We start from the raw sequence: 23,521 nt of genomic DNA, 5'->3' as shown, positions 1-23,521 counted from the left end.
ACATGACCGGAGCACAGCCAATAGGAACGCTCTCTCTGAAATGACCTGTGATTGGTCAAAGTCTTCCGTCACGTGCTAGATTTTTGAAAGCCTGAAAACAGAGCCATGAGGAGGAGCAGAAGTCTAGTTATCTCTCAGAACACTTGAATTACAATATGCTGAAAGGTTATATGAAATTTCAACTGCCTACTGCCACTTTAATGGCTAAATTTGTTTTTAATATTATTTTTTGCTATGTTAAATGACATATTTATTAATTTATTGAGTCATTTATTTATTTATTTTTTATTTTGGCAGCTTCCGTCCACCATAATAAACCACAACAACCAGACGGAAAGGTAACGACTTAAATGCTAAAGCCAAAGGTAGTGAACAAAGCTAACATTTGGAAATAATATGAAATAAGCCACCTGAGATATTGTATCATTTTTGTGAGAGTCAAAATGTGTGACCACAGATAGCACAGACGTGACATGATGGGAATTTTTCCCTCTTTCAGCTGCTGCATCTGCTGACAGTCACACAAGAGGTTATGGTGTAAACACTGGCGTTTGCTACAGCCTGCTGTCACTATTGCTGTGCTAATGTGTGAGCCAAACAGAATGCACCTATTGGCTATCGACAGTGAGGGATTTTTAACAATCTTGTCCATCATTAACCACGTTGTGAGGTGGACAAAATTATTTATTGTAATATTTAACATGTTTGATGTGAATAATAACTATTAAGGAAATTTGTGTCTTTCAACTTAGAAAAAAACAAAACACACTTTTACTCTAAATTTCAAATTTGTATAAATATCAATTGGGTCAGTTACAAGTGCACTGTCACATAAAGGCTTTTTTATAGGACAATATTAGTGTAACTGCCCAAAAGTTGTAGGTGGCCCTCGAAAGACCTATGCTAAATAGCTTTGATTGCTTTACAGTTTCAAGTTCATAAGTAATTAAGGTAATAAATAAACTAACATCTGCTGAAAATATAAATAGGTGACACACTGCATTAGGAGCCAAGAACAAAAAAAATTGGCTGCCCTCTACCTACTGGGACCCCCTTGATAGGACGCAATTGGTTCAGTCCGCATTTGCGCTAATTAGGTCAGATTTGACCCACCGTACGTATTTCATGGCGTATTTAGCTAGCGTTAACTGCGTCGATGTTGCGTTACAGTTACCGCATATTAAAGGCTGCTAGTTAGCAGGCAAACACAAAAGAGAAAAGAGAAACACAAAAGCAAAGGAGGGAAATGTATCTGTCAGAGGAAAGGTGAGTTACTTGTAGTGATGGGAATTCCGTCTCTTTTTAGTGAGCCAGATCATTTGGCTCAGCTTACCAAAGAAGAGCCGGCTCTTTCGGCTCCCAAACGGCTCTTCATTTTACCACTTCTGCCTTTTATAATTCAGCCAAATTTAGCGCTGTTTTGACCTATGATTAGTATGTGTGCACATAAATCACTTAAATTATTTAATATAATTATACTAAACTTTATAATTTCCAGAATACCGTAATTGTACATGCTGCTTCGTTTCCGCGCACCGCACTCCTCTCTCTCTTTCGCTCCTCCTCTTCCTCCTGCTCTGTACCTGTAGACCAGGGGTGCACACACTTTTTCAGCATGCGAGCTACTTATAAAATGACCAAGTCAAAATGATCTACCTACTATAAAAATGCAAAACATATATTTATTAATAAATATATTGAGTATTCTTTATATGTACAATATATGTTGGTGTACCTTGCATAACTGCATGAACCCATATTGTACAATATAACTCTGTACATTTTTTGTCATTACCTTACTCTGATGACTTGCACTGAATGGAATCAGCCAGGGATGCATAGTCCGGACAGTAGCTGCTGATAGCCAGCCTCAAGCACACTTCCAAATGATCATCAGTCAAGGTGGGACGGTATTTGGACTTAATAATCTTCATGTGGGAAAAGGCTGACTCGCATAAATAAGTGGAGCCGAATAATGCAGTCAAGGAGGTAGCACATTTCCTCATGTTGGGGTACTTTTCCTCTGTGAGTAAGTTCCAGAACTGTCCATGAGCCCTGGACTTAAGCTGAATGTCAGCTTGTAGTGTCAAAATCTCATCCTCCACTCCAGATGAGTTCAGGTGAAACAGTGTTGCAATTTGTTGGCTGACGTCTATTTAAAAAAAAAAAAAAATTAAATTATTATTTTTTTTTTAATGCCATGCGATCTACCCACACTACCTTTGCGATCGACCGGTAGATTGCGATCGACGTATTGGGCACCCCTGCTGTAGACCGTCAGCGCGCCGTGCACCTCCACCCCTCACTGCTTGATGTTATGATCCTTGTCTGTCATCACCTGATTGGTCACACGGACATCATTAACACAACATTCAGTCACAGTCAGTGCATGGAGTGCCTGTGGCGCGGAAAAGTTCATCCTATCAATCTTCCTTGAATTAAGTAAAGAAAATAAAAGATGACTCTCGGACGGGTGCCGGCTCTAATCGTTCACTTAAAAGAGCCGGCTCTTTGAACCGGCTCGTTCGCGACCGACACATCACTAGTTACTAGCTAACATTACTTGACAGTTCCAGTGTGTGCGTTTTGTTGACTGGTTATCTGTTTATATTGGGATGTGGTCTATTTTTGAGACCCAGACAGAAGCAGTTTTAGAAAGCAAAAAAGACAACACAAATTAAACAATTAAAGTTAGCTTTTTATTGCTTCTAAATATAGCTAAGAAAGCCCTTCAGTTTTTGGTGTGTGTGTGGAGGGTGAAGGAGGGAAACCAATACGTTTACTGCTTTTACTGCCTGGTTTGTTGATTGAACCTGGCTCTCAACTTGCATAACTAGCAGCTGTTATTGTGAACTGGAGAGCTGTTAGCTGATGAAAGTACCTGAGGAAAGTAGTTTGCTGATGCCTGCTCAAAGAGTTGCTAGATTTTGTTGCACAGGCTCGTTTTTTTTTTAAACAAAAGCGCTCAAGGGCTCTGAAAAGTTTTTATATATCCAGCGACGAAGTTGTGCACAAGAGCGGAGGAGTGTGGAGTTGAGGGCGGATGGAGGCTGAATTTATAGTGGTACACGTTTACATAAATTGATAATGTAATCAGATGGTATGTCCACTTTTAGATTAAGTGTATATAATGTGAGATATTGCCACAGAGAGATCAGCAGCAGGTCCTCTAGCATTTGATGTCTGGTGAAGACATGAGACAAGGTGAGCTCATGAAGGATACAGATGTGCTTCTAAAGGTTAAATAAAAGACTCTTTTGACAGGGTAGTTGACCTTTTATTAGGGGATACAATAAGCCTACATCTTTGTACAGCAGGAAAAGCAGTAAGCCATCCCTTTTTATTGTTTTATAAATAATATTCCTGGCCATTCTGGGTCCCTCATAATGCAGTTGTTTATACAGTATCTTGGACTGAGGTGTATGAGGGAGCTATTGTTGCTAGAGGGTGATGGCTACCATATAATAAATGGTCTAACTAAATCTCTTACTGTGTAGACAAATGTTTTTTGTCTCAGTATATATTGTCATATTCCTCATCCCTACTGTCAGGCCCAAGGAAAGCCTACTTTGCTCTAAGGCTGGTAGTGATGCCGCACTGATTCTCTACTCGCCATATAGCCGGCTAGCTCTGTCCATCTTCAGCACCAGTGCTCCTGGCTCTCGTTATAGTGTTTTAGTAAACGCACATACTACAGCAATGAAACGTCCTTCAGAATAGAGATAGAAAAGCATGACTATTGGTGGATCCAGTGAGGCAGAGCTTTATCTTTTTTTCCTTTAAGCTAAAGTCACCAACAGCAAATCAGGATTTATGTACTGCAGCTATTATGAACATTGCAACTGCACAGTAACTTGGTTGAAAAATAGCATCAGAAATGGTACAGTATAGTGTTGTGTATTTTATCAAACTCATTTTTCATACGTTTCAGATTCAGTCTTTATGTGCAGCAATTAAAGGAACAGTGTGTAGGATGTAGGGCTGACCCGAATGCTTCGAAGCTTCAAACATTGCCATGGTATTTGCCCTCCAAATCACTATTCGAATGCTTGATTTTTATTTATTTTTTTAATACATAAGTATGTGATAATTATGTATGAATCCCAAAATAGCCTATGAAATAAGGAATAATCCCATATGATTTATTCCTCATATTCAACATCAATAATTATTAGTTATTCTCGGAAGGACGTTGCTGTTTGTTGTCTGTAGAGATGCGTGTGTGTGCAGTAGTGCAGCAGCGGCACTGAAACGAGGGAGATGGAGACAGAAGAACACGTTAGCCTTCCGTGCCACACTGCTCCGCGAAGTTTAGAATACTTTCGAATATTTCTCACCAAAGCTTTGAAGCCCAAAAAATGGTATCCGGGACATCCTTAGTAGGTTCTGGTGTTTTCTGGTGAGGTTGCAGATTACTACTTCTCCTAGGTGCCAAGTGTGTAGGATTGCTAAGATGACCGACGCAAATGGCCCTCTCTAGAGTCAGTTGTTATAAGCACAGAGTGCTTAGAGTGTGTGTGTGTACGTGGGAAGTGAGTGGTGAAGCGAGAGAGAGAGCGGTGGCAACGGTAGCGAGTAACGTTATCAACTCCGGTCCAAGTAGGAAAAGTTAACAGAGTTTGGTTTGTCTGTTCTGGGCTACTGTTGAAACATGGCGTTGTAACATGGCGGACTCCATGGAGAGGACCCGCTCCCTATGTAGATATAAATTGCTTATTTTAAGGTAACGAAAACACAACGATTCTTATTTTCGGGTGATTATACGCTAAAGAAAACATATTTATTAATATTATATTACATTTCTGCCAATAGATCCCCCCCGTCTTTTAAGGAAGTGTCCCAAATGAAAGACTCGGAGTAAAACTCCTTGGCCTGATTTTTTTCGTGTACCGACATAAAGGAAAAAGACTTTGAACGAATCCATGTGCAAGAAAAGACATGCCCAATATAAAAGGATAGTAAGTCTGCAGTAAATTGGAAAAGCTCAAATGTGCTGATTCACTCTGCTGAAGATCTGCTACTTTTATTCAGCTTGAGCTGTGCCCTGTCTGCAATCAGACATCACGATCTGCACTGCAGGCCATCGCACACATACTGTATTGTACATTGTGATGGCTGCACTGAGTAGGTGAAAATGCGTCACACAATTTTGTACATTTAGTGACATCAGTTCCAGAAGCTATAGGTTGGTGGTGAAGAGAGTATAATATGATGAATGCAAAACTGTGGAAACTAACAGACTGAGGTAATAATAACCTCAGTGGAGTAAACAGTAACCGTGGGGATTGCAGTCTGTTCTGATAGCAGGTGGTGGGCAGGAGGCCATAGATAGTGTGCAGAGGTAAAGTCAGAGGGGCAGCTGAATCTAGTGATGGCTGTCAGGACGAAGCTGTTGTGTTGGGCCGGTCCTAATGAAATGTTACCGTCTCCCAAAGGAAGGTTTTTGAACAGGTGGTCGCCTTTTTTGTCCGGGATCAGCGGCGATCCTCTTCATTGTGCAGCTCTGTCAAGGAGGGCAACTGGCAACCAATTATCTACTCAGCAATGCTGAGTGGGTAAGATTGGCTGCTACAGCTTGTTTCCAGTAGGGCCTGGAAACTGTAACCCTTTCTATTAGGAGTGCTCTGGCTCAGCACAGTTCAGTTTGGACACAAAAACCGTTGTCACACACAGTGACTCAATCACAGTACAGCATTGCCGCCGTGTTCTGCACTGGGTATTGGCTTTATTCTCTTTGTCTCAACAGATGTTTTCAATCTGTTCCATAATTATAGCTCACACTGAGAGGGCCTTCACCTTTGTGTCACTGTGTCTGCCTGCATTTGTGCCCATGTGTGTGTTTTAGGGGACTGTATGTGCGTGTATATGTATTATATACTCAAGGCTCATTATTTTCAGTTTCCAGTTTTTTTAAAAGATTTTTTTTTTTTAAATCTGATAATTTATTGGTGATTATATTCAATTGTTACACCAGATTTTAAAATCATTGAATAAAAAATGGGGAGTGCTGTACTGGGTCCTGAAACTCGATGTTGAAAATGTTGAAGTAAAAAAACAGGTGCTCTTCAAAGATGGGGCAAAAAAAACAGTGAATGTCCAGCTTACATTGAAAGGAAGTCCAAAATATGAGGCACTCTGATTGTTAATTAAAAATCCTTTATTATTAAGAAATGGATAACACCCACCAACGCGTTTCGACTCAACAAGTCGTCAACACTTCATCAGGGTGTGACACACCCTCAGGGTCTGAAATTAGCACCCGCCACCCGCCAAACGCGGGTAAATTGTTGGCCGTGGCGGGTAATATCATCAGGCCATCTGCCACTTTGGCAGGCAGGGAAAATGCTAGGCATGGGAATAGAGAATTGAGTCCCATCATTTGAATTGTGTTTTAAAGCAAATAACCACTATAGATGACAATAACAATGTACATTACAGTACAGTGTACAGTACCCTCCCTGAAGCTACGGTGTAATTTAAACATTGGAATTTACCATGCGTTTTTTGTATAAAATATATGTGGCAGACAAAAAAAATACTTGCCTACCACAGTGGCAGGCAGTGATATAAGTTAATTTCAGACCCTACACACCTTAATTTCAGACTTGAAGACATGTTGATTTTTTTGCAGACTGCCATCCTATACCAAGGACTTCCTTTCAAACCTGAACAGTTTTTTTATTTTGATTTAAAAATCATTGTTTTGTTTTGTTTATTTCACTCATTTTTTCTCTCCACTTACTATTCATGGAAATATTTTCTGATCTTGTTTACTGGAAACTGTGGTGTTGTTGTTCAGTGTTGTTGCAGCAAGAAACAACTACTTTGGATGCGCGAGGACAGAAATTCAAGGTGAAAATTGGTTGAAACTGTGTTCCTTTATTTTGGTGAAAATCTGTAAAAAAAAACAACCAAAAAACACCCAAAAACAGTGAATGCACACGTGTAACTGAGTCCAGATGTAGTGTGTAAGTGTGTGCCTGCACGGCGTTGTGATTGGGATTGTGTGTGTGCTCCTCACCCCCAGCTTCTCTCAGCTGGCTGCTTCATGCCTCATTGGGGTCTGTATTGATTGGTCCAGTTTCTCTTTGTTTTCAATCCTCTATTTTGGTCGTCTGATTCAACTCTAAGAAACCCGCTGGCCTTTGCTAAAACTGCCCTAACAGCTACAGGAGCCTTTGGTAAAATTGCTTTAAATGGCTAGACAGACTCTGGTCAGAAAAGCTCTGAATAGCGAGAGAGAGCCCTTTGGTAAAATGTCTCCAGAAGGTCAGAGAGGCTGCAATGAAATAGCCTCAATAGCTCCAATAGTTCAACAGGCAAGTACATGCTCACACGCGGGCACACGGACATGCACGGCAACTCACACACTCACACACTTTTTACTTTCTCCTCCTCTCTGTGACACTCACACAAATGCAGTCACACACTCACACACAAACACACAAGGCTTGAGCTGTGTATGTGACTGAGCGGCAGTTGCGAGTCGCTGTTTTTCTGCAGTGTTTTAGCACTCAGTGGTGGTTGATGGTGACTGCCGGAGGGGAATCTAACATGGCGCCGCTCCCCTGCTCATTTAACACTATTCTGTCTGTTGTAACATGACTCAGCTTTCAGAAAAAAAAGGACCAGATCAGTAAGACAGCGAGTGGGAGACAGACAGGGAGAGTGGTGGTGGTGGTGGTGGTGGTGGGGGCTCTGACAGAAAGGGAGAGTGGGCGTGATTAGAAATGAAAGAACAACAGAGACATGCGTGAAGCAGGAAGCTCTGATCTGTTTGGACTTGGTGTACTGTCGCTACCGTGACTAACTAGATGACAGCGGCGGCGAGTTTTACTGGTAAATAAACAGCAGGATATACAGCAGCAAATCTCATCATTCGAGATGTCGAGAAGTGTGTCACCACCTCCGCTCTTCCTTTATCCGTCTTTCTGTCATTTTATCCCTTTTCATCCAAACAGGACTTCCCATTTTAGATTAGCAAGGTCACAGCGATGATGAGTCCCGAGGTTTATCCCAGACGAGACCTTGCCGAGTGAGGCTCCGCCGTTGCGCACAAGCAAATGTCAGCAGACGCACACTCATGCGCGCAAACATACACATTTAAACAGTCATGACAGTGGTATTAGTAGCTTTCAAGGGGCTGGCGGAGGGGAGTCAGAAAAACACTTTAGCACCTCTTGTCTGTCAGAGTGGAGCGAGGGCCGACAGGCAAAGAGGCGGGAGGGCAGGCAGACCCCGGGGCTCTCAGTCTGCGTTGACTTAGACACAGATTTGTTTTATTGGCTCTGAAGTCCCTCTCCTTCACTCTCCTTCACACTTGTTTTCCCCATTTGTCTCTCTCCTTCTTTTCTTTACTCCCCTCTCTCCACATCCCTGTGTCTTTTATCTCCCTCTGCCCTTCTTCCCCCTTCTCTGCCTTTTCTTTCTCCCATCCCTCAGAAGTTGTGGCTTAGCTAGAGGCTGGCACAGCCATGCAGAACTTGGATGAGAAATTGCTTTTACTGTACATGCTAAACTACACACTAAATCGAATGACTGATGCTCTTGAAAGTGTTTGCTGCCGGGCAAAGCCTGCTGTAGTCTTTGGTTGTCAGATGGAATATAGTCGGCGGTTTTGCTGTGTGTATGAGCGAAAAAGAGCTTGGCAATCAAGCCTGGGTGTGTTTCCGCTTGTGCGCGAGTATTGATAAATCATTTTTAACTGACTGCAGTGCTACCTTGGCTGTAATGGTTATCGATAAGACAGTATATTCACAGTCAATCTCACCCATTGTGTCCTGCACCCCCAGCCCAGCGCTGTTACAAACACCAGATAGCTGCACGTAGTGTAACAGGCATTAAACAGGAATGCACACACACACACCGACACACACACAACATTTTCCTTCTCTATCTCCTGCTCTTTCTCCCACCACGAGTGTGAAATCTAATCATCACTGGAGCCCACAATCATTTCTATCTAATCTGGAGACACACACATGCCTGACAACAACAATAGCAGCAACTGCAGCAGCAACTGCAAGCTAGCATTATCTCTGCTTCTACCATCTCCAATAGTCTGCTTTTATATAAACCTGCCTATCTGGAAAGAATGGCGGAGAGAATTTAATGGTTCAGGGTTGCCATTTATTACAATCACAATAAAGATATGCCACCCACACGTCACGTCTTTGCATTCCAGCTGTTCGTGTGCAAGAGCCGTAATGGAGAGGTTGTTATCTCAGCAGCCTTGCCAACTTCATCCACAAATTTCCACCAGCTTGGATTCTTCTGTTCTCTCATTTCTCTCCGTGGTAGTTTGAGAAGAAGCTACATCAAGCACATCTTTCTCTTAACACTTAACTCTCTCTCCCTACACCCCTGTGTCGTTCTCTTCAGCCTGCCACATCTTCCGCGCACATCTCTGCGGGGTAGCCGACAGCGAGGGTACAGTACAGAACCCCCTCACAGCTGTGCCGTCCTATTACCTCTGGCAGTCATCTCACTGTCACACTGATAAATGATTCATGTGTGCGAGGGCTTCGGCCTGTTAGCTCGCTGCACTGCTGCTCGCTTGTCGCCACTGTGCTGCTGCTGCCGCCGCCGCCGCCGCCGCTCCTATTATAATGACTGGACTCGCTCGGAGTCGCTCTCTCTAACATGTGATGGTTATGTGCGTTTTTTGCGCAGGAGGGAAAGATGGACACTAGAGAGAGATGGATAGACAGACAGGGGAAAAAGAGAGCGAGAGTGAAGGTTCATGCTGAGCACATGCTGCTCGCATAACTGACTGCACGGTGTGTCGAAGCGTGTGTCTGTGTGAGTGTGTATGTATTTTATGCGCCCACACGAAGGATAAAAAATTTATCAAATCCTATAAGCAATGGAGTTAAGAAGTAAGTGGAACCGATAATTCAGAGGTATTTTTTACTACTGTACATTCCCATTTTAGATTTTTCTTTTAATGATGTTCTGAATGTTCCTCAACTTAGAAACACCGGGCGCAGGGGTGGCCGAGTGGTTACGATACAAACCGCATAACTGCAACGTCCTCAGTTCGACTTCATCTGGGGACTTGTTAGTTATGTCCTCTTTCTCCTCTGGTATCCTGTCGTTTTCTGTATGATCAGCTGACCAATAAATATTTTAGGCCAAAAAAACAACAACAAAAAACAACAGGGAAACATAGAAACACCAGAGTTCTCCTGGATAATTAAATAAGCCCCCGCTACCATATGTTTATGTTGTTGTCATCAGTTTTAACCCTCTGAACCCCAAGCAGTTTCAGGGCATTTTTTGCTCCTGTCACATTTTATTCACTGTGGCCTCATTTTTCACTGCAATATATAAGTCTGTGCAGTATAACACAGTTATAATGCCATAAATCATAAGAAGTATATATTGCTTTGATAATTTAAATACAAAAAAATGGAAATAACACAATCTATATATACAACACATCCAAATGTTCCACATGCTATACATATTGAATTATTTACACTTTTTACAACCTCGACTTGCAATTGGTCTTGTCCTCCTCTGCAGTTCAAAGCTTCGCTGAGTTTTTGTCATGTGATTGTTGGTTTCGGCCGAGTCATCATGGCTTCCCAGTTGATTATTTTTTTTTTCATAGGAACTGGTTAGTGCAAACGGTTTAGTTTTGGCGAAATTTTAAATGAGACATGTAGAATAAAGAGATTTTGATGAAATGTCATAATTTTAATCTTTGATTTTGTTGCTTTTCCTGACAGAAGCGTTCGTCACTCATGATCTGTTCAAGGACTGTTGGAAGGTTGAAAATCTGATAATGTCTGTTTTTACAGCTGTAAAATGTAATTTTGGCAAATTTTATTTATTTATTCATTTTTTAAAAGTTTGAATTATTTCAACTTTTATTCTGAGAAATCATGGATTTCTTTCTTTTTATCATTTTGATGTAGCAGTTGGCTCTAAATACTACGATCCTGGAGGCAGGATAGTATCCCAGCATGGAAATACTGGTGGAAGCAGGGCCCATGTTTATCCGGCCCTGCTTGGAAGTTGTAAATGATTTCTCACTGTACATTTTGATGTACATATGCTTGTATGTTTGACCTTTTATCAAACCAGATATTATAACACCGTTGCTCATTTGACAAAATGATCCAAACTCACTCGCTTTATCTGGAGCTTGACAACAATATATCTCCATGACAACTGAGCTAACCCTTTCTGTCCACCTAGAAAAAGCTATTACAGTAAGTGGACCTTGAGTCAGCATTTTTTTAATACAAATTTAATTTCTGAGGTTGATCCTAAATGCTCAACGGTTGCTCATCTTTTATACTAATTCAACTAGGGGAGTTTAATGCCCATCCAAACCTTGGAAAAACTGCAGAATCCTAGACGTAAAAAAACACTCTCTTTAACCCCAAAGTCAAGCCCAAATCCTGTCCTTGCCTGTGGCTCCGTAAGTGCTCAGTTTTTAAATACCCTGAATTATCTTGGTCAAGTGAAGAACAACAAACATGACATCACTGCTCTTAATATTGCTGTGAGGACACCAGCTCCTCAAAAGTACAAGAGCATCCACACAAACTTGCCCTCTTCACCACCATCCTCTCCTCATCACGTTCCCAGGTCCTTATCCCTCCTCACTTCAGTGTATGTGTGTGTGTGTGTGTGTGTGTGTGTGTGTGTGTGTGTGCGCTCTGTGGCCCTAGATGCTAAGTGTTCTAGCAAAAGGTCAACAGCCATAAAACAAGAGAGTGAGAGAGACCGAGAGAGAGAGAGGCTGATGAGCAGGAGAAGTAGGGTCTGAGGGGCTTTAAGGAGGGATGGAGTGGTGAGGAGGAGAAGTGAGGACTGTCGCTGCAGAGTCATTACTGGAGTGGGTAACACTTGGCTAACGGAGGTGTGGGGGGGGCACCGGAAAACAAAGAAAGGAAGAAAAGCAATTCAGATGAGAGGAAGAGAGGAGAGAATGGAGCATGAGAGATTGAATGGTGGAAATGCTAAATGTATCAGTTTGGGAATGACTTGTCATCCCTCACTGAGCACTCTTACAGACTAATTTATGAAACCATGATAGGTTGTTCCACTCCACTGCGTAATATAATGCAGTACAAACAGTGGTGATGCATACAAACCTACATTTGTAGATGCAACACTATATTTCATGTTTAATTCTCTCCGCCGAGCGTAAGCCTGGGAGGAGATGATGTGTTCGATTGTGAGTGTGTGCATCTGTCTGTCTGTCCACAACTAATCTCACATACTGCTGGACCCATCAGCCTGATATTTTTTGTGCTCATTAATGATCGTATGCTCAAGGACCTCTCTTGGTTGCAGCGCTTCACACTTTTAGAATGCATATTTTATTGACTGTTTTATACCGTCATGACTGCTGACTCCTCACTACTCTTAACCGGACGGTAGGGGCCGCGAGTGATCAACAACTGCTTCAGTTTGGAATCTTGTTTCTACTAAAGGATTAGGAATTGTTTCTGTCCAGATTTGCACGCCTATGTAAGCCTTTATTCCTGATCTATTTTTTTCATCAACACTGATGCATATGATCTTGGCTCAATGGGGCAGTGCCTAGTGTGTGTGGTTGAGCGAGAGAGAGAAACGGTGGCTGCGCTCAGGGCAGACAAGTGTTGACGATTGGTGCAGGGGGAAAGGTTAGCGTTGAAGTTGTCTGGTGGCAGTAAATGTACAGTGTGGGTTACAGTTTGCCCATGAATAAACACTGCAAACTAAATCATTAATGCAACTTGCGATTTTTAGGTTGTAGCGGGCTCAGTTTTAAAGCTGGTGAAGTGAAGACACTGGTTTCATATGAAACAAGAAAAACCTAAGGAATCCATTGGTACCAACCATGTCATACTAGCTTGTCGTAAGGAGGCTAAATAATGCTCCAATGTGCTAACTTTTGGCGAGGAAAAACTGGTATGGCCATTTTCAAAGGGGTCCCTTGATCTCTGACCTCAAGATATGTGAATGAAAATGGGTTCTGTGGGTACCCACGAGTCTTCCCTTTACAGACATGCCCACTTTATGATAATCACATGCAGTTTGGGGCAAGTCATAGTCAAGTCAGCACACTGACACACTGACAGCTGTTGTTGACTGTTGGGCTTCAGTTTGCCATGTTATGATTTGACCATATTTTTTATGCTAAATGCAGTACCTGTGAGGGTTTCTGGACAATATTTGTCATTGTTTTTTGGTGTTCAATTTATTTTCAATAATAAATCTATGAATACGTTTGCATAAAGCAGCATATTTGTCCATTCCCATGTTGATAAGACTATTAAATACTTGTCAAATCTTCCTTTAAGGTACATTTTGAACAGATGAAAATGTGGGATTAATTTACGATTAATCGTGATAAACTATGGACAATCATGAGTTTAATCACGATTAAATGTTTATAGTTTAAGCGCATATTATCGGAAAAATAGACTTGACGCGTAAAATGCTTCAGGCAATACGCAGCTGAGACACGAGCCTGTACAGAGCCGTTGCAGACAGCTGCATATATTAAAATGAGAGTATCTGTTGCGTAAAACATGCAAGTAAAAAAACGCGGCTGATATGCTTGCGGTCTAGATGGGGAGCAATTGTGGTTTGTATTCATTCAATCAAACAATACAGCAGTGGTTGTTGCAGACAACACCTGGTGGAAATCTGCACTCTACTTGATGCATTCTCTAGTTCTAATGGAAGCGAGTTGATAATGGGCTGTAGTTAAAAAGGGAATCTCTGCTGGATTGTCTCTAAATCTATCATTGTTAAATAAAATGAGATTCAGACTGTGTTTTTCTCCACCTGCTGTTGTTTTTTCTCCCACCTGTCTGCTAAAGATAGAGTACTTACAGTACCACACAACCAGAGGGGACTTTTGCTGAAGACTAAACCCATGAAATTGAATGTACAAGGCAGATCACTTGGGTTACTGTTTGTCATACTCCCCTCCCCCCCCACCATCATCAGAATGAGTCATCACAACTGATTTCACAGCGACGTGTTAATGAGAAAATCCCCCACGCTGCATCTTTTTAAAATGAAAATAAGAAAAACTACAGTGAAGAGGGGGAAACAACTTCACACTGATGTGAAGAATCTGCGCGTGTCCATGTCTGGTCTCGTCACAGGCTGACAGTTCAATTAGTCTGAACTAAATGATGCATGACGTCTCCCTCATGGCCCCAGTAATCGTCAGTGTTCTGCTTAGAAGAGCTCATATTGTGCATGAGTAGATAGCTAAACCAACAGTGGCCAGGGCCAGTCAGAAGTTGAAATGTATGATTTGCTGATCCCCATAGATGCCATAGAGTGGAGCATGGGACCCAATTGGCTTCAACTCTCAGAGCTCATCAAAGATTTGCTTTGCAGAGAAAATGGTTCTTTTTTTCTCCGTGTGCTTCTTCTGCAACAGAAAGTAACTGCAAATGGCTTTGAACTATCTGGAGTTTTAATTAGGTATTCCTCATCAGCTGGAGATCAAGTGTGGGCGAGCGTGTAGGTGTGAGTGCACGCATACATGAAACTAGCAGGTACATTTCATGCACTCGTGTGAGTGCGTTGCCGTACCTGTGTGATTGTGTTGGTCATGCTGTTATAATTGTGGATTTGTTTTTCCTAAGCAGCCATTTTGTGCGAGCGTTAGCGAGCGCGTGTCAAGTGCTTTTTCTGGGTGTCGGCAATCAGCAGACAGAAGAAGACAGACAGCGAGGACGTTTGAAGTCGTTAGAAGTTCCTTACCTTGATCTGCATTCAGCAGCCATCCTCCGACTGCCACCAGCGCATAGTAACTTTGTGATTTGAGTCTTTGCTTTTGTTTGATGTTCCGAATGTGTCAAAGGAGAAAAAACCTGCAATGATTTATTTCATTTGCTTTGTTCTTCACATCAGCAAAAGGACATTACCTTCTTAGATTCTCCAAAGTACGAAACTAAAGCAGTGTTGGGAGTACATTCGCACATGAATGGAACCTGATGATTGGTCAGAGGAAGGTGAATGTTTTACTCGACATTTTATTGACAGCCTTGCAAGACGCTAATTAATTTCCTTAATGGCCAGGTGTTAGTTGTTTTTTATTTAACAGCATGCTGGATTGTTGTCCTAGTAAACAGTTTTATGAGTGGGAGGGGAAATCCAGTATCCTCCCATCCTCCCCTACCCTTTGTTGTTTAAAAGGCCCATATGGATTGTGAATCGGCAGCAGCTTTCAAAGCATCATTAGTCATGCATAAAAGACTGTGTTAGCGCTTTAATACCAGCCCTGGGCTCAGGCTCTGAAGATCTGCCTTAATTGCCCACCCCTGCCACGTCCTGTGCTCATGTACGCATGTGTACGTGCCGATACCGGACGCGTTTGTGTGTGCGCGCGTGTGTTCTTTGTGTATTTGTTAATTGTCCGCTGCCTTGCCGGAAACTAATAAGCACATAAACTGAAAACTCTGAGATGGACATTAAAGAAGATTCAGACACACCTCTCTGCATGCCTTGAATAATGATCTTTTCTATCTGCTTTTTCCTCTCCCTTTGGCTGTCACTGTGCGTGTGTGTGTGTGTGTGTATGTGTGTGTGTGCAGCGGTCCACCTGTTAGGGCTGACCTGGCATCTGCGGCACGGCGAGAGCCAGCTGTATGAGAACGGCCTGAGCTCGGCAGATCATCAACAGGAGGATCGCAGCAAAACCAGACCTACCAGCTCCATCCACCTGCTGGACACACTCAACCCTGAAAACACACACGCTGGTGACAGAGGTGAGCCGGCACACATACACAGTGTACACCATAATAACAGATGTTCTGCACTTAACTATTGACGGGATTCGGCCGTCTGTAACAACAAAACAAATATAACACTGCCGCCTAATTTGCAGTTTCGTAAATATTAAAACGTATTGAATGAACTCTGCCTTTTAAACATTTCACACACTTTAACTGTGCTTGGCTGCCTTTATTTTGTATTTATGTGACGTTTTAAAAGCAATAAGGCAAGTGTGCAGTTAAACCAGCAGGGTGTTTTATAAAGCAAGATCGCCAGTAAAACCAGGCTAATTTTAGAAAGTCATACTTATTTTCAGGAAATGAGGTTTAAATAAGTGCGACCTAAGATACCATAGAAACGTTTCCCTCTGGTCCTGGTCAGGCTAGTTATTAGGCTTAGCTTCACGTCAGGCTTTTTGTAGTCAAATTTATCACATTTGGTCATGCAGGTTGCCTTTACTGCCGCATTAAAATCTGAGGTCATATCTTATTTCAGTGTTAAAGGGGAACTCCACTGATTTTGCAAATGAAAGTGTGTTTACAGCCTGAGCCTTGGGGAGCACTACTGCATTTGTGGAAAAAAAAGTTAGTAAAGTCTTTTGTGGCAGCGCGGTGTCTGATAAATCGTGTTGGGGTGAAGACTACATGTTTGAAATTGAAAAGATATGTGTGGGTGTGGAGTTAGAAAGAAGTGAGCTTACCAGACCTCTGTAGCTCGCTCCTCATCTCTGCTTGAGGCTAGCAGCTCAAGGCTACATTAGCCACTAATGGTCTAACACGACCGAATCTCCGACCGAACTGTTGCCAGTTGGGTTGCATTGTGGGTAATGTAAGGGCCAGGTTTTTATTAGGGAGAAGAATGTGTGGAATATAAAACGCTTCTATCTCTGGTTCTGCTGTATCAAGCTTGATCCTTTTCTATGCCTCCAGGTCGGCAGCGGCCGTGTCCGGGGAGACATTCTGTTTTTGGGTTGTACGTCCATCCATCTGTACAAACGTACGTCCAGTCCATTCTTGTGAACGCGATATCTCAGGAACGCCTGGAGGGAACTTCTTCAAATTTGGCACAAACGTCCACTCGGCCTCAAAGATCAACGGATTAGATTTTGGTGGTCAAAGGTCAAGGTCACGGTGACCTCACAAAACATGTTTTTGGCCATAACTCAAGAATTCTTATCCTAATTATGACAATTTCAGACGAATGTCTAATATGATAAAGTGATGACATATTGGACAGACATGGACGTAAACTGCAACTTGACTGAGTACTGGAGGCATACAACGGCGAGGCGGTGATTCTAGTTTTTAAATGTCCACTGACAATGCAATAGGAGTGCAATGCTAGTATTCTTTTAAGCATATGCAACAGTGTTCCAGTCAACCAACAGGATGTGTATTCAAATGCACTGCATTTAATATAAAGCCAACAAATAACTTTGATGCCACCCTGTAGCCTCACTGCAGCTGCAGCCAACATGTTCACCATTTCTTTTGTTTTTTTGAATGTCTGCTAAATGACATTAAAGAAACAGACCCAGAAATCAGTCTGTTAAAAATACAACGGTAGCAGACAGCCAGTCAGTCTTTAAACAGTAATTCCATCTTATGGAAGATGTTAGAAGCACAATCCTGCTGATAGTTTCAAAGGCTAATTACTTTAATTCTATAAAATAAATCACCCAGCTTTAGTCTTATTTGATATAGCAACGTCGTTAAATGGTATGTTGTAGATCTACACATCATTTTTTAGCACTTGTTGTACAAAGAAAGCCGACATTATGAACACCTGACTTGAACCCAAGATGTATTGTTTGTAAGCAAAGCAATGCAACAGCTTGAACTAACAATGGATTTTAGCAGTATTGAGTTCATCTCTAGTTGTTCCTGAGCTGGTTGACAACATGCTGCCAAAAGTTAAATTTTGCTTTGCTTTGCTTTTACTGTACTATGTTATAGGGCTGCGCAATTAATCCAGATTTTATCAAAATTGCAATATGACCTTCTACAATTTTCAAATCACAGGAGGCACAATATTTATTAAAGGCGAAATGTGTGTCAAAATACCGTTTTGAATTAAATATTGTGGTGCTGCAGCAACCCGTCTCCCACAAAATTACACTCCAATACAACTAAACTGCATTTTCAATTACTTTTGTGGGAAACGTATTTTTCACGGATTACATTTACTGTTTTAAACACGTGGTTAATGTTGTAAATTGAAACAAAAAAAAATACGCAACAACACTACTTAGTTAGGTTTAGGCAACAAAACTACTGGGTTAGGTTTAGGTTTATAACATCACATCACCCACCCGCCCGTAGTGGACTTTCTCGCTTGTTATTCTCATTATTATACCATTTAATTTTCATTAACGGTCGCTCGATATACTAGGTCACCTGCTCTGCGCGTTGCTTGTTGTACTATGTCACTCGCTGCGGCTGTCCGCTGACTTACAAACGTATTTGCGATACGTCAAAGACAGAGGTAATCCACGACAAAATATGTTTCCATCCAAATGAAATTGAGAATGCAGTTTAGTTGTATGGGAACGTACTTTTTAGGAGACAGGGCTGGCTACAGAGATGCGCTGGCCTACACATCATATTCTACAGGCTTAAAAAAAACCCATCTTTGTTTGGTATAGATTCCTGCATAAATCACACCATAATCATTTTAATATGTGTTTCAGTGAAAATGAGAATAATGATGTAAAAATGATCATTCCCTCAAATATCGCAAATCATATTACAATTGCATGTTTTTTCAAAACCGTTCAGCCCTAATATTATATACTTGATATGTGCTGCCCTGTGGCTGTGAGCGATGGCTGTGATTTTCTTCACCGTGAATTGATGTGATCAAGTCATGAAGTAAACCAGACGTTAGTGTCTGCTCACAGTAGCTATAGGCGTTATAAAACAGGGCTTTTCACAATAAGCTCTGCTTTTCTGAGCCACCTTTTATTAAACACCCCCTGTGCCAAGACATCACACACTCAGCTCAAATACACAAATGTGGAGTCAGGTCACATACTATTCTAATTTCTATACCTTCCTGAGAATATTCAGCTCATTGTACTTCTGTTTTTCTCCTTCTGCACACTTCACTAAATAGAAGAAATCCTCCAAGGACACACTGTTTTTGCTGGAGGATTTAATGGAAGCACACTTAATGGAATAGAAGGAAGACTAGAATTTCTTCTTGAAATGTAAATACGAGCATTTAAACATTATGATTGGAACATGTTGAGACTGACTATATATCCATTGGCATGAATTCCAATCAGTCTCTATTGCATTAGAGCTCTGGCTTGCATGCATAACACACTAGTCGGCACAATGAATGTTCCGGTAAGATAGAGAGACATCAGTCCAGAGATCAGCCTTGAACTGATTACTCATTTATTAGAAAGGCAAGGTAATTGGTTAATCATGTTCCCTCTTAGCTAGTACGTGACTGGAATAGCCTTTCTCCACTCGGCCGTCTCTCAACTAGCCAGAGGAATTACTAACACCAATTTAACCCCATGACACGGGACATTAATTGTGAGTGTTCCAGGTCATGAAGTCAGGCAGGACACGGCAACCTTCACGCTTAGACTGCCTCTGATGGATATTACACTGGATGCTGTTGGAGCCCATGTTCAGCACTTATACAGAGACCGCGCCAGCCAAACTGCAACCCGCTGCAATTTAGACAACCTGGGACATCCCTAAAGCAACTATTCTTGATGAATCCTCACATTCTGAGGATTAACGCTCTCATCAGTAGCTAAATCCTCCGATAGAGCGCGCAGGGGTCACGGAATTCACTTCCGTGTGTTGCGTCACAACAATCTATTGTTTCAACTCCTATTGCTTTTTTTTTTTTTTTTATACGCTCGACGGAAGCTGGGAAATCAAAATGGGCAAAGCTTAAGCCGTTGATGCAGGGGGGGCTCAGATTAATAAAATTGGCACGGCGGAGGTGGTCCCCGGGCAGAGGAGGGCCAGAGAGATTAGAGATTAGGCTGTAATCCAGTGTGGCAGATTATCACGCTCATCCTGCTGTACCCATCACCTCTCACACCAAGAGACCACACAATCCCCTAGATTACACAGCGAAGGCTGGTGAGAGGAGGCTGCGGGGAATGGAAATGAAAAAAAACAAAAACAACAAGGTAGGCAGAGAGAGTGATGGGAGGAGAGAAGGATGATTGATGGAGCCCAATCTACTTGAAGGATGTTTGAAAGATCCATCATAAAAGTGGCACAAGCTGAATAATTGCTGACATTAAAATATGATTTTCATGAAACAACTTATTAGTCATGACTTTAGTCTACAAAACAAAGAAACCAAGCAGCAACATTTTTTTTATTATTCTGGAATAAATGATTTTATTCTCGATGCGCCGCTATGAATACAAGCAGCAACATAACAGTGGGAGCATAAAGATAGCTGAGGAGACTGATTGGAGGATAGTTATCAGTTTCTGCTTGTTTTGATATAAACTGATGACACAGTGGGGGGAGATGAAACAAGCTCAGCGGAATGATTGGAAGGTAGTAATCTGCTTGTATTCCTGTTCATGTATTTTTAGTGTTGTTGTTTTTATGTCAACATCAATGCCATAAAGATAGGCTCTCTGTTTGATTTGTTGGCTCGGCGCCGAAAAATCAGGATCGGGAGCGGCGGAATTGTAATCTACCTTACGAGAGGCAGCCCCTGCAGCACGACGGCGCCAGATACTAATTGACATGTTGTGTCATCTGCAGTATGGCTAGTGTCTTGTCAAGCCGCGCGCGCTGTGTTTTATGTTCTCTGTGCTATCTCTCCTGCCGTTTGCAGGGATCACCAGGAGCCCTTCTTAGTCCTCCACACATAAAAGCCTCTCTAATTAGTGCTACATTAATTGCCACTCACCCCCATGATAATCAACCTCGGGCTGATGTGCATGTGTGAAGGTGCGCGCACCCACACTCCATCTTTCTCTTTTCCCTATTTCTATATCTGACATGCCCACACACACACACACACACACACACAGAGAAATTCCTCTGGTGCAGATGAAAGCAGAAGTGCCCAGAGAAGAAATTTTCTGTCAGTGGATTCCCTGCCTTAATGAAGTACATTGAAGTTTGAGAGTGATATTTCAGTCAACGTGGCCCCGCCGGATATATTAATGATATGAAATGATACAAACTGACATACAGTAGAGCGGCATATTGCCTCATTATAATGCGAGGATGATGAAATGTTGTGGAGCCTGTGGAATGCCATCTGAGCCAATGCGATGAGTGCGTAAAACCATGTGTATGAAAGGAGAGTTAGTGCTGAATTGTTTTCACTCGATGCGATGGTGTGGTTGGAAATGGGTGTGTAGATGGATGGAATGTGACACAGACAGAGAGGAGGGCTCTTAAAGAGCACATCAATATTCCAGGCTGCGTGCAGAGAGAGCGAGAGAGAGGGGGGGGAGGCTGAGCAGCGTGTGTGTGTGTGTGTGTATACAGAAGAGTGTGCATATCGTATGCATGTATGTGGGAAAAGGAGATGTGTCAGTGGGAGAGATGAGTGTTCGTGTGCATGTGCGCATGTGATGGACTGGTCCCTGTTACACTGGTCTCATTGATTTTCTCACGCTGGGATACTGTCTCAGGATGTAACACACACACACGCCCACACACGCCCACACACACACACGCAGAGAAAGTATAGATCATTTAGTGAACCCCCTGCTTGAGCGCCTCAAGTTGAGAAAGCCTAACAGCAGCAACATTTCTGTCCGTTACTCAGCCGGCATTCAAAACATCACATCCAAATATAGATGAAGAAATTAAACATAATAATTTCAAGCTGCAGTCGGTATTCACAGTGATGGCACATCTTATGGCGAGCAGAGGGCTTTGTAGCGCTCACTCTTGACATTTGAGAGTAGTAGATTGATGTCTTAGGCTCTGACATCAAAGGCTAAAAAAAAATATCAAAGTCAATTTTTATCCTCTTGGTAAACAGACTCCAACTTCCTTTTTGATGAAAAATTATTTATTACGATACTTTTGCCCAAAAGGGGTTAAACAGGGTGCTTGAGTATTTCCACTTTATGCTACTTCATACTGATCCTCTCCTGCAGTTCAGAGTAAAACATTGTACTTTTTTTACTACTAGCAACTGTAGTTACCAGTTACGTAACATATCAAGGTTCTTCAAATCACATGAGCATGGACAATACAACACAGATTAAACCATTTAACAGTATATAAAGTAGTTGAAATTAGTTATTTCCACAATGATGTATGTAGCACATAATATTAGGGCTGTCAATCAATTCAAATGTTTAATCGCAATTAATCACATGATTGTCCATAGTTAATCCAAACATCCACACATTTTTATCCATTCAAAATGTACCTTAAAGGGAGATTTGTCAAGTATTTAATACTCTTATCAACATGGGAGTGGGCAAATATGCTGCTTTATGCAAACGTATGTATATATTTATTATTGGAAATCAATTAACAACACAAAACAATGACAAATATTGTCCAGAAACCCTCACAGGTACTGCATTTAGCATAAAATATATGCTCAAATCATAACATGGCAAACTGCAGCCCAACAGGCAACAACAGCAGCTCAGTGTGTCGGCGTGCTGACCTGACTATGACTTGCCCCAAAACTGCATGTGATTATCATAAAGTGGGCATGTCTGTAAAGGGGAGACTCGTGGGTACCCATAGAACCCATTTTCATTCACATATCTTGAGGTCAGAGGACCTTGAAAATGGCCTTGCCAGTTTTTCCTAACCAAAGTTTAGTGTAATTTTGGAGCGTTGTTTGGCCTCCTTCTCGACAGGCTGGTATGATTACTTAGGTTTTCTAGTTTCCTATGATGCCAGTATCTTCACTCTAGCTTTAAAACTGAGCCCGCTACAACCTAAAAATCACAAGTTGCGTCACTCGCGGATGCGGAAGGTATAACTTCAGCTCATGTGTGTTCATGATGACCTGTGAACATTTTTACCACAGTGCGTGAGTGAATTTTCCTTCTAAGATTGTTTCATTTTGAGGCTCTGTAAAAGCTCTGAAGTATCCAGTATTTCACAGGAAAACAATAATGAGTCAACTACATTTATAAATTGCAGTTGGCTATTGTGTGTTATTATTATAGACTGTGTAGTGTGTTATGTATGCAAGCCAATTGACTATCAGTGAAAATTGTATTTGTACATGGTGGAATAGTTTACAGTTTAAATTAGGGGGATGCAGGGAGCATAGTAAATAACTTGTAAATGATTCAGTAGTACATTTACACATCATTTATAAAAGATGGGTAACACTGATCATGTTGGTCCTAAAATAACTTAAACGTGAAGAGACTTTGTTTATGCAGAATAGTTTACACTTTAGATTAGCACCTGAAAATACATCAAATGTTAGTACAAATAAAAAAAAATGATCAAGTAATGGTGATAATATGTGCATCTTTGTTAATGTTTAAAGACATACAGAAATACTTGGCAAACAATGTAAAAAAAAGTTTTCTATTACAAGTAAAAGTCATGCCTTAAAAATATCGCTTAAGTAAAAATACTGTTTATTATCAGCAAACTGCACCTAAAGTTTCCAAGTTAAAGTACTTCTGCAGAGAACTGGCCCCTGTGAGTGATATATTATTTAGGGCTGTCAAAGTTAATGAGATAATTACGCGTTAAGGCATTAACGACATTAATTTCTTTAGCGCATTTTTTAGGTTGTAGCGAAGATACTGGCATCATATGAAATTAGAAAACCTATC

General features: G+C 41.6%; 1 protein-coding gene across 2 annotated transcripts in view; it reads left to right on the top strand.

Moving 5' to 3' along the window:
• tenm1 (teneurin transmembrane protein 1) overlaps nt 1–23,521 on the top strand; it is a 213,779-nt gene that overhangs the window by 80,213 nt on the left and 110,045 nt on the right. For both annotated transcript variants that reach the window (XM_074648019.1, XM_074648020.1), the window contains one exon: nt 15,564–15,737. In XM_074648019.1, coding sequence (XP_074504120.1) covers nt 15,564–15,737 — 174 coding nt within the window. The remainder of the gene's footprint in view (nt 1–15,563; nt 15,738–23,521) is intronic.

The sequence above is a fragment of the Sebastes fasciatus genome, chromosome 10 (genome assembly GCF_043250625.1).
Source record: "Sebastes fasciatus isolate fSebFas1 chromosome 10, fSebFas1.pri, whole genome shotgun sequence".
NCBI lineage: Eukaryota > Metazoa > Chordata > Actinopteri > Perciformes > Sebastidae > Sebastes > Sebastes fasciatus.
The sequence above is the reverse complement of the archived record's forward strand: the minus strand, read 5'-3'. Positions and strand labels throughout refer to the sequence as shown.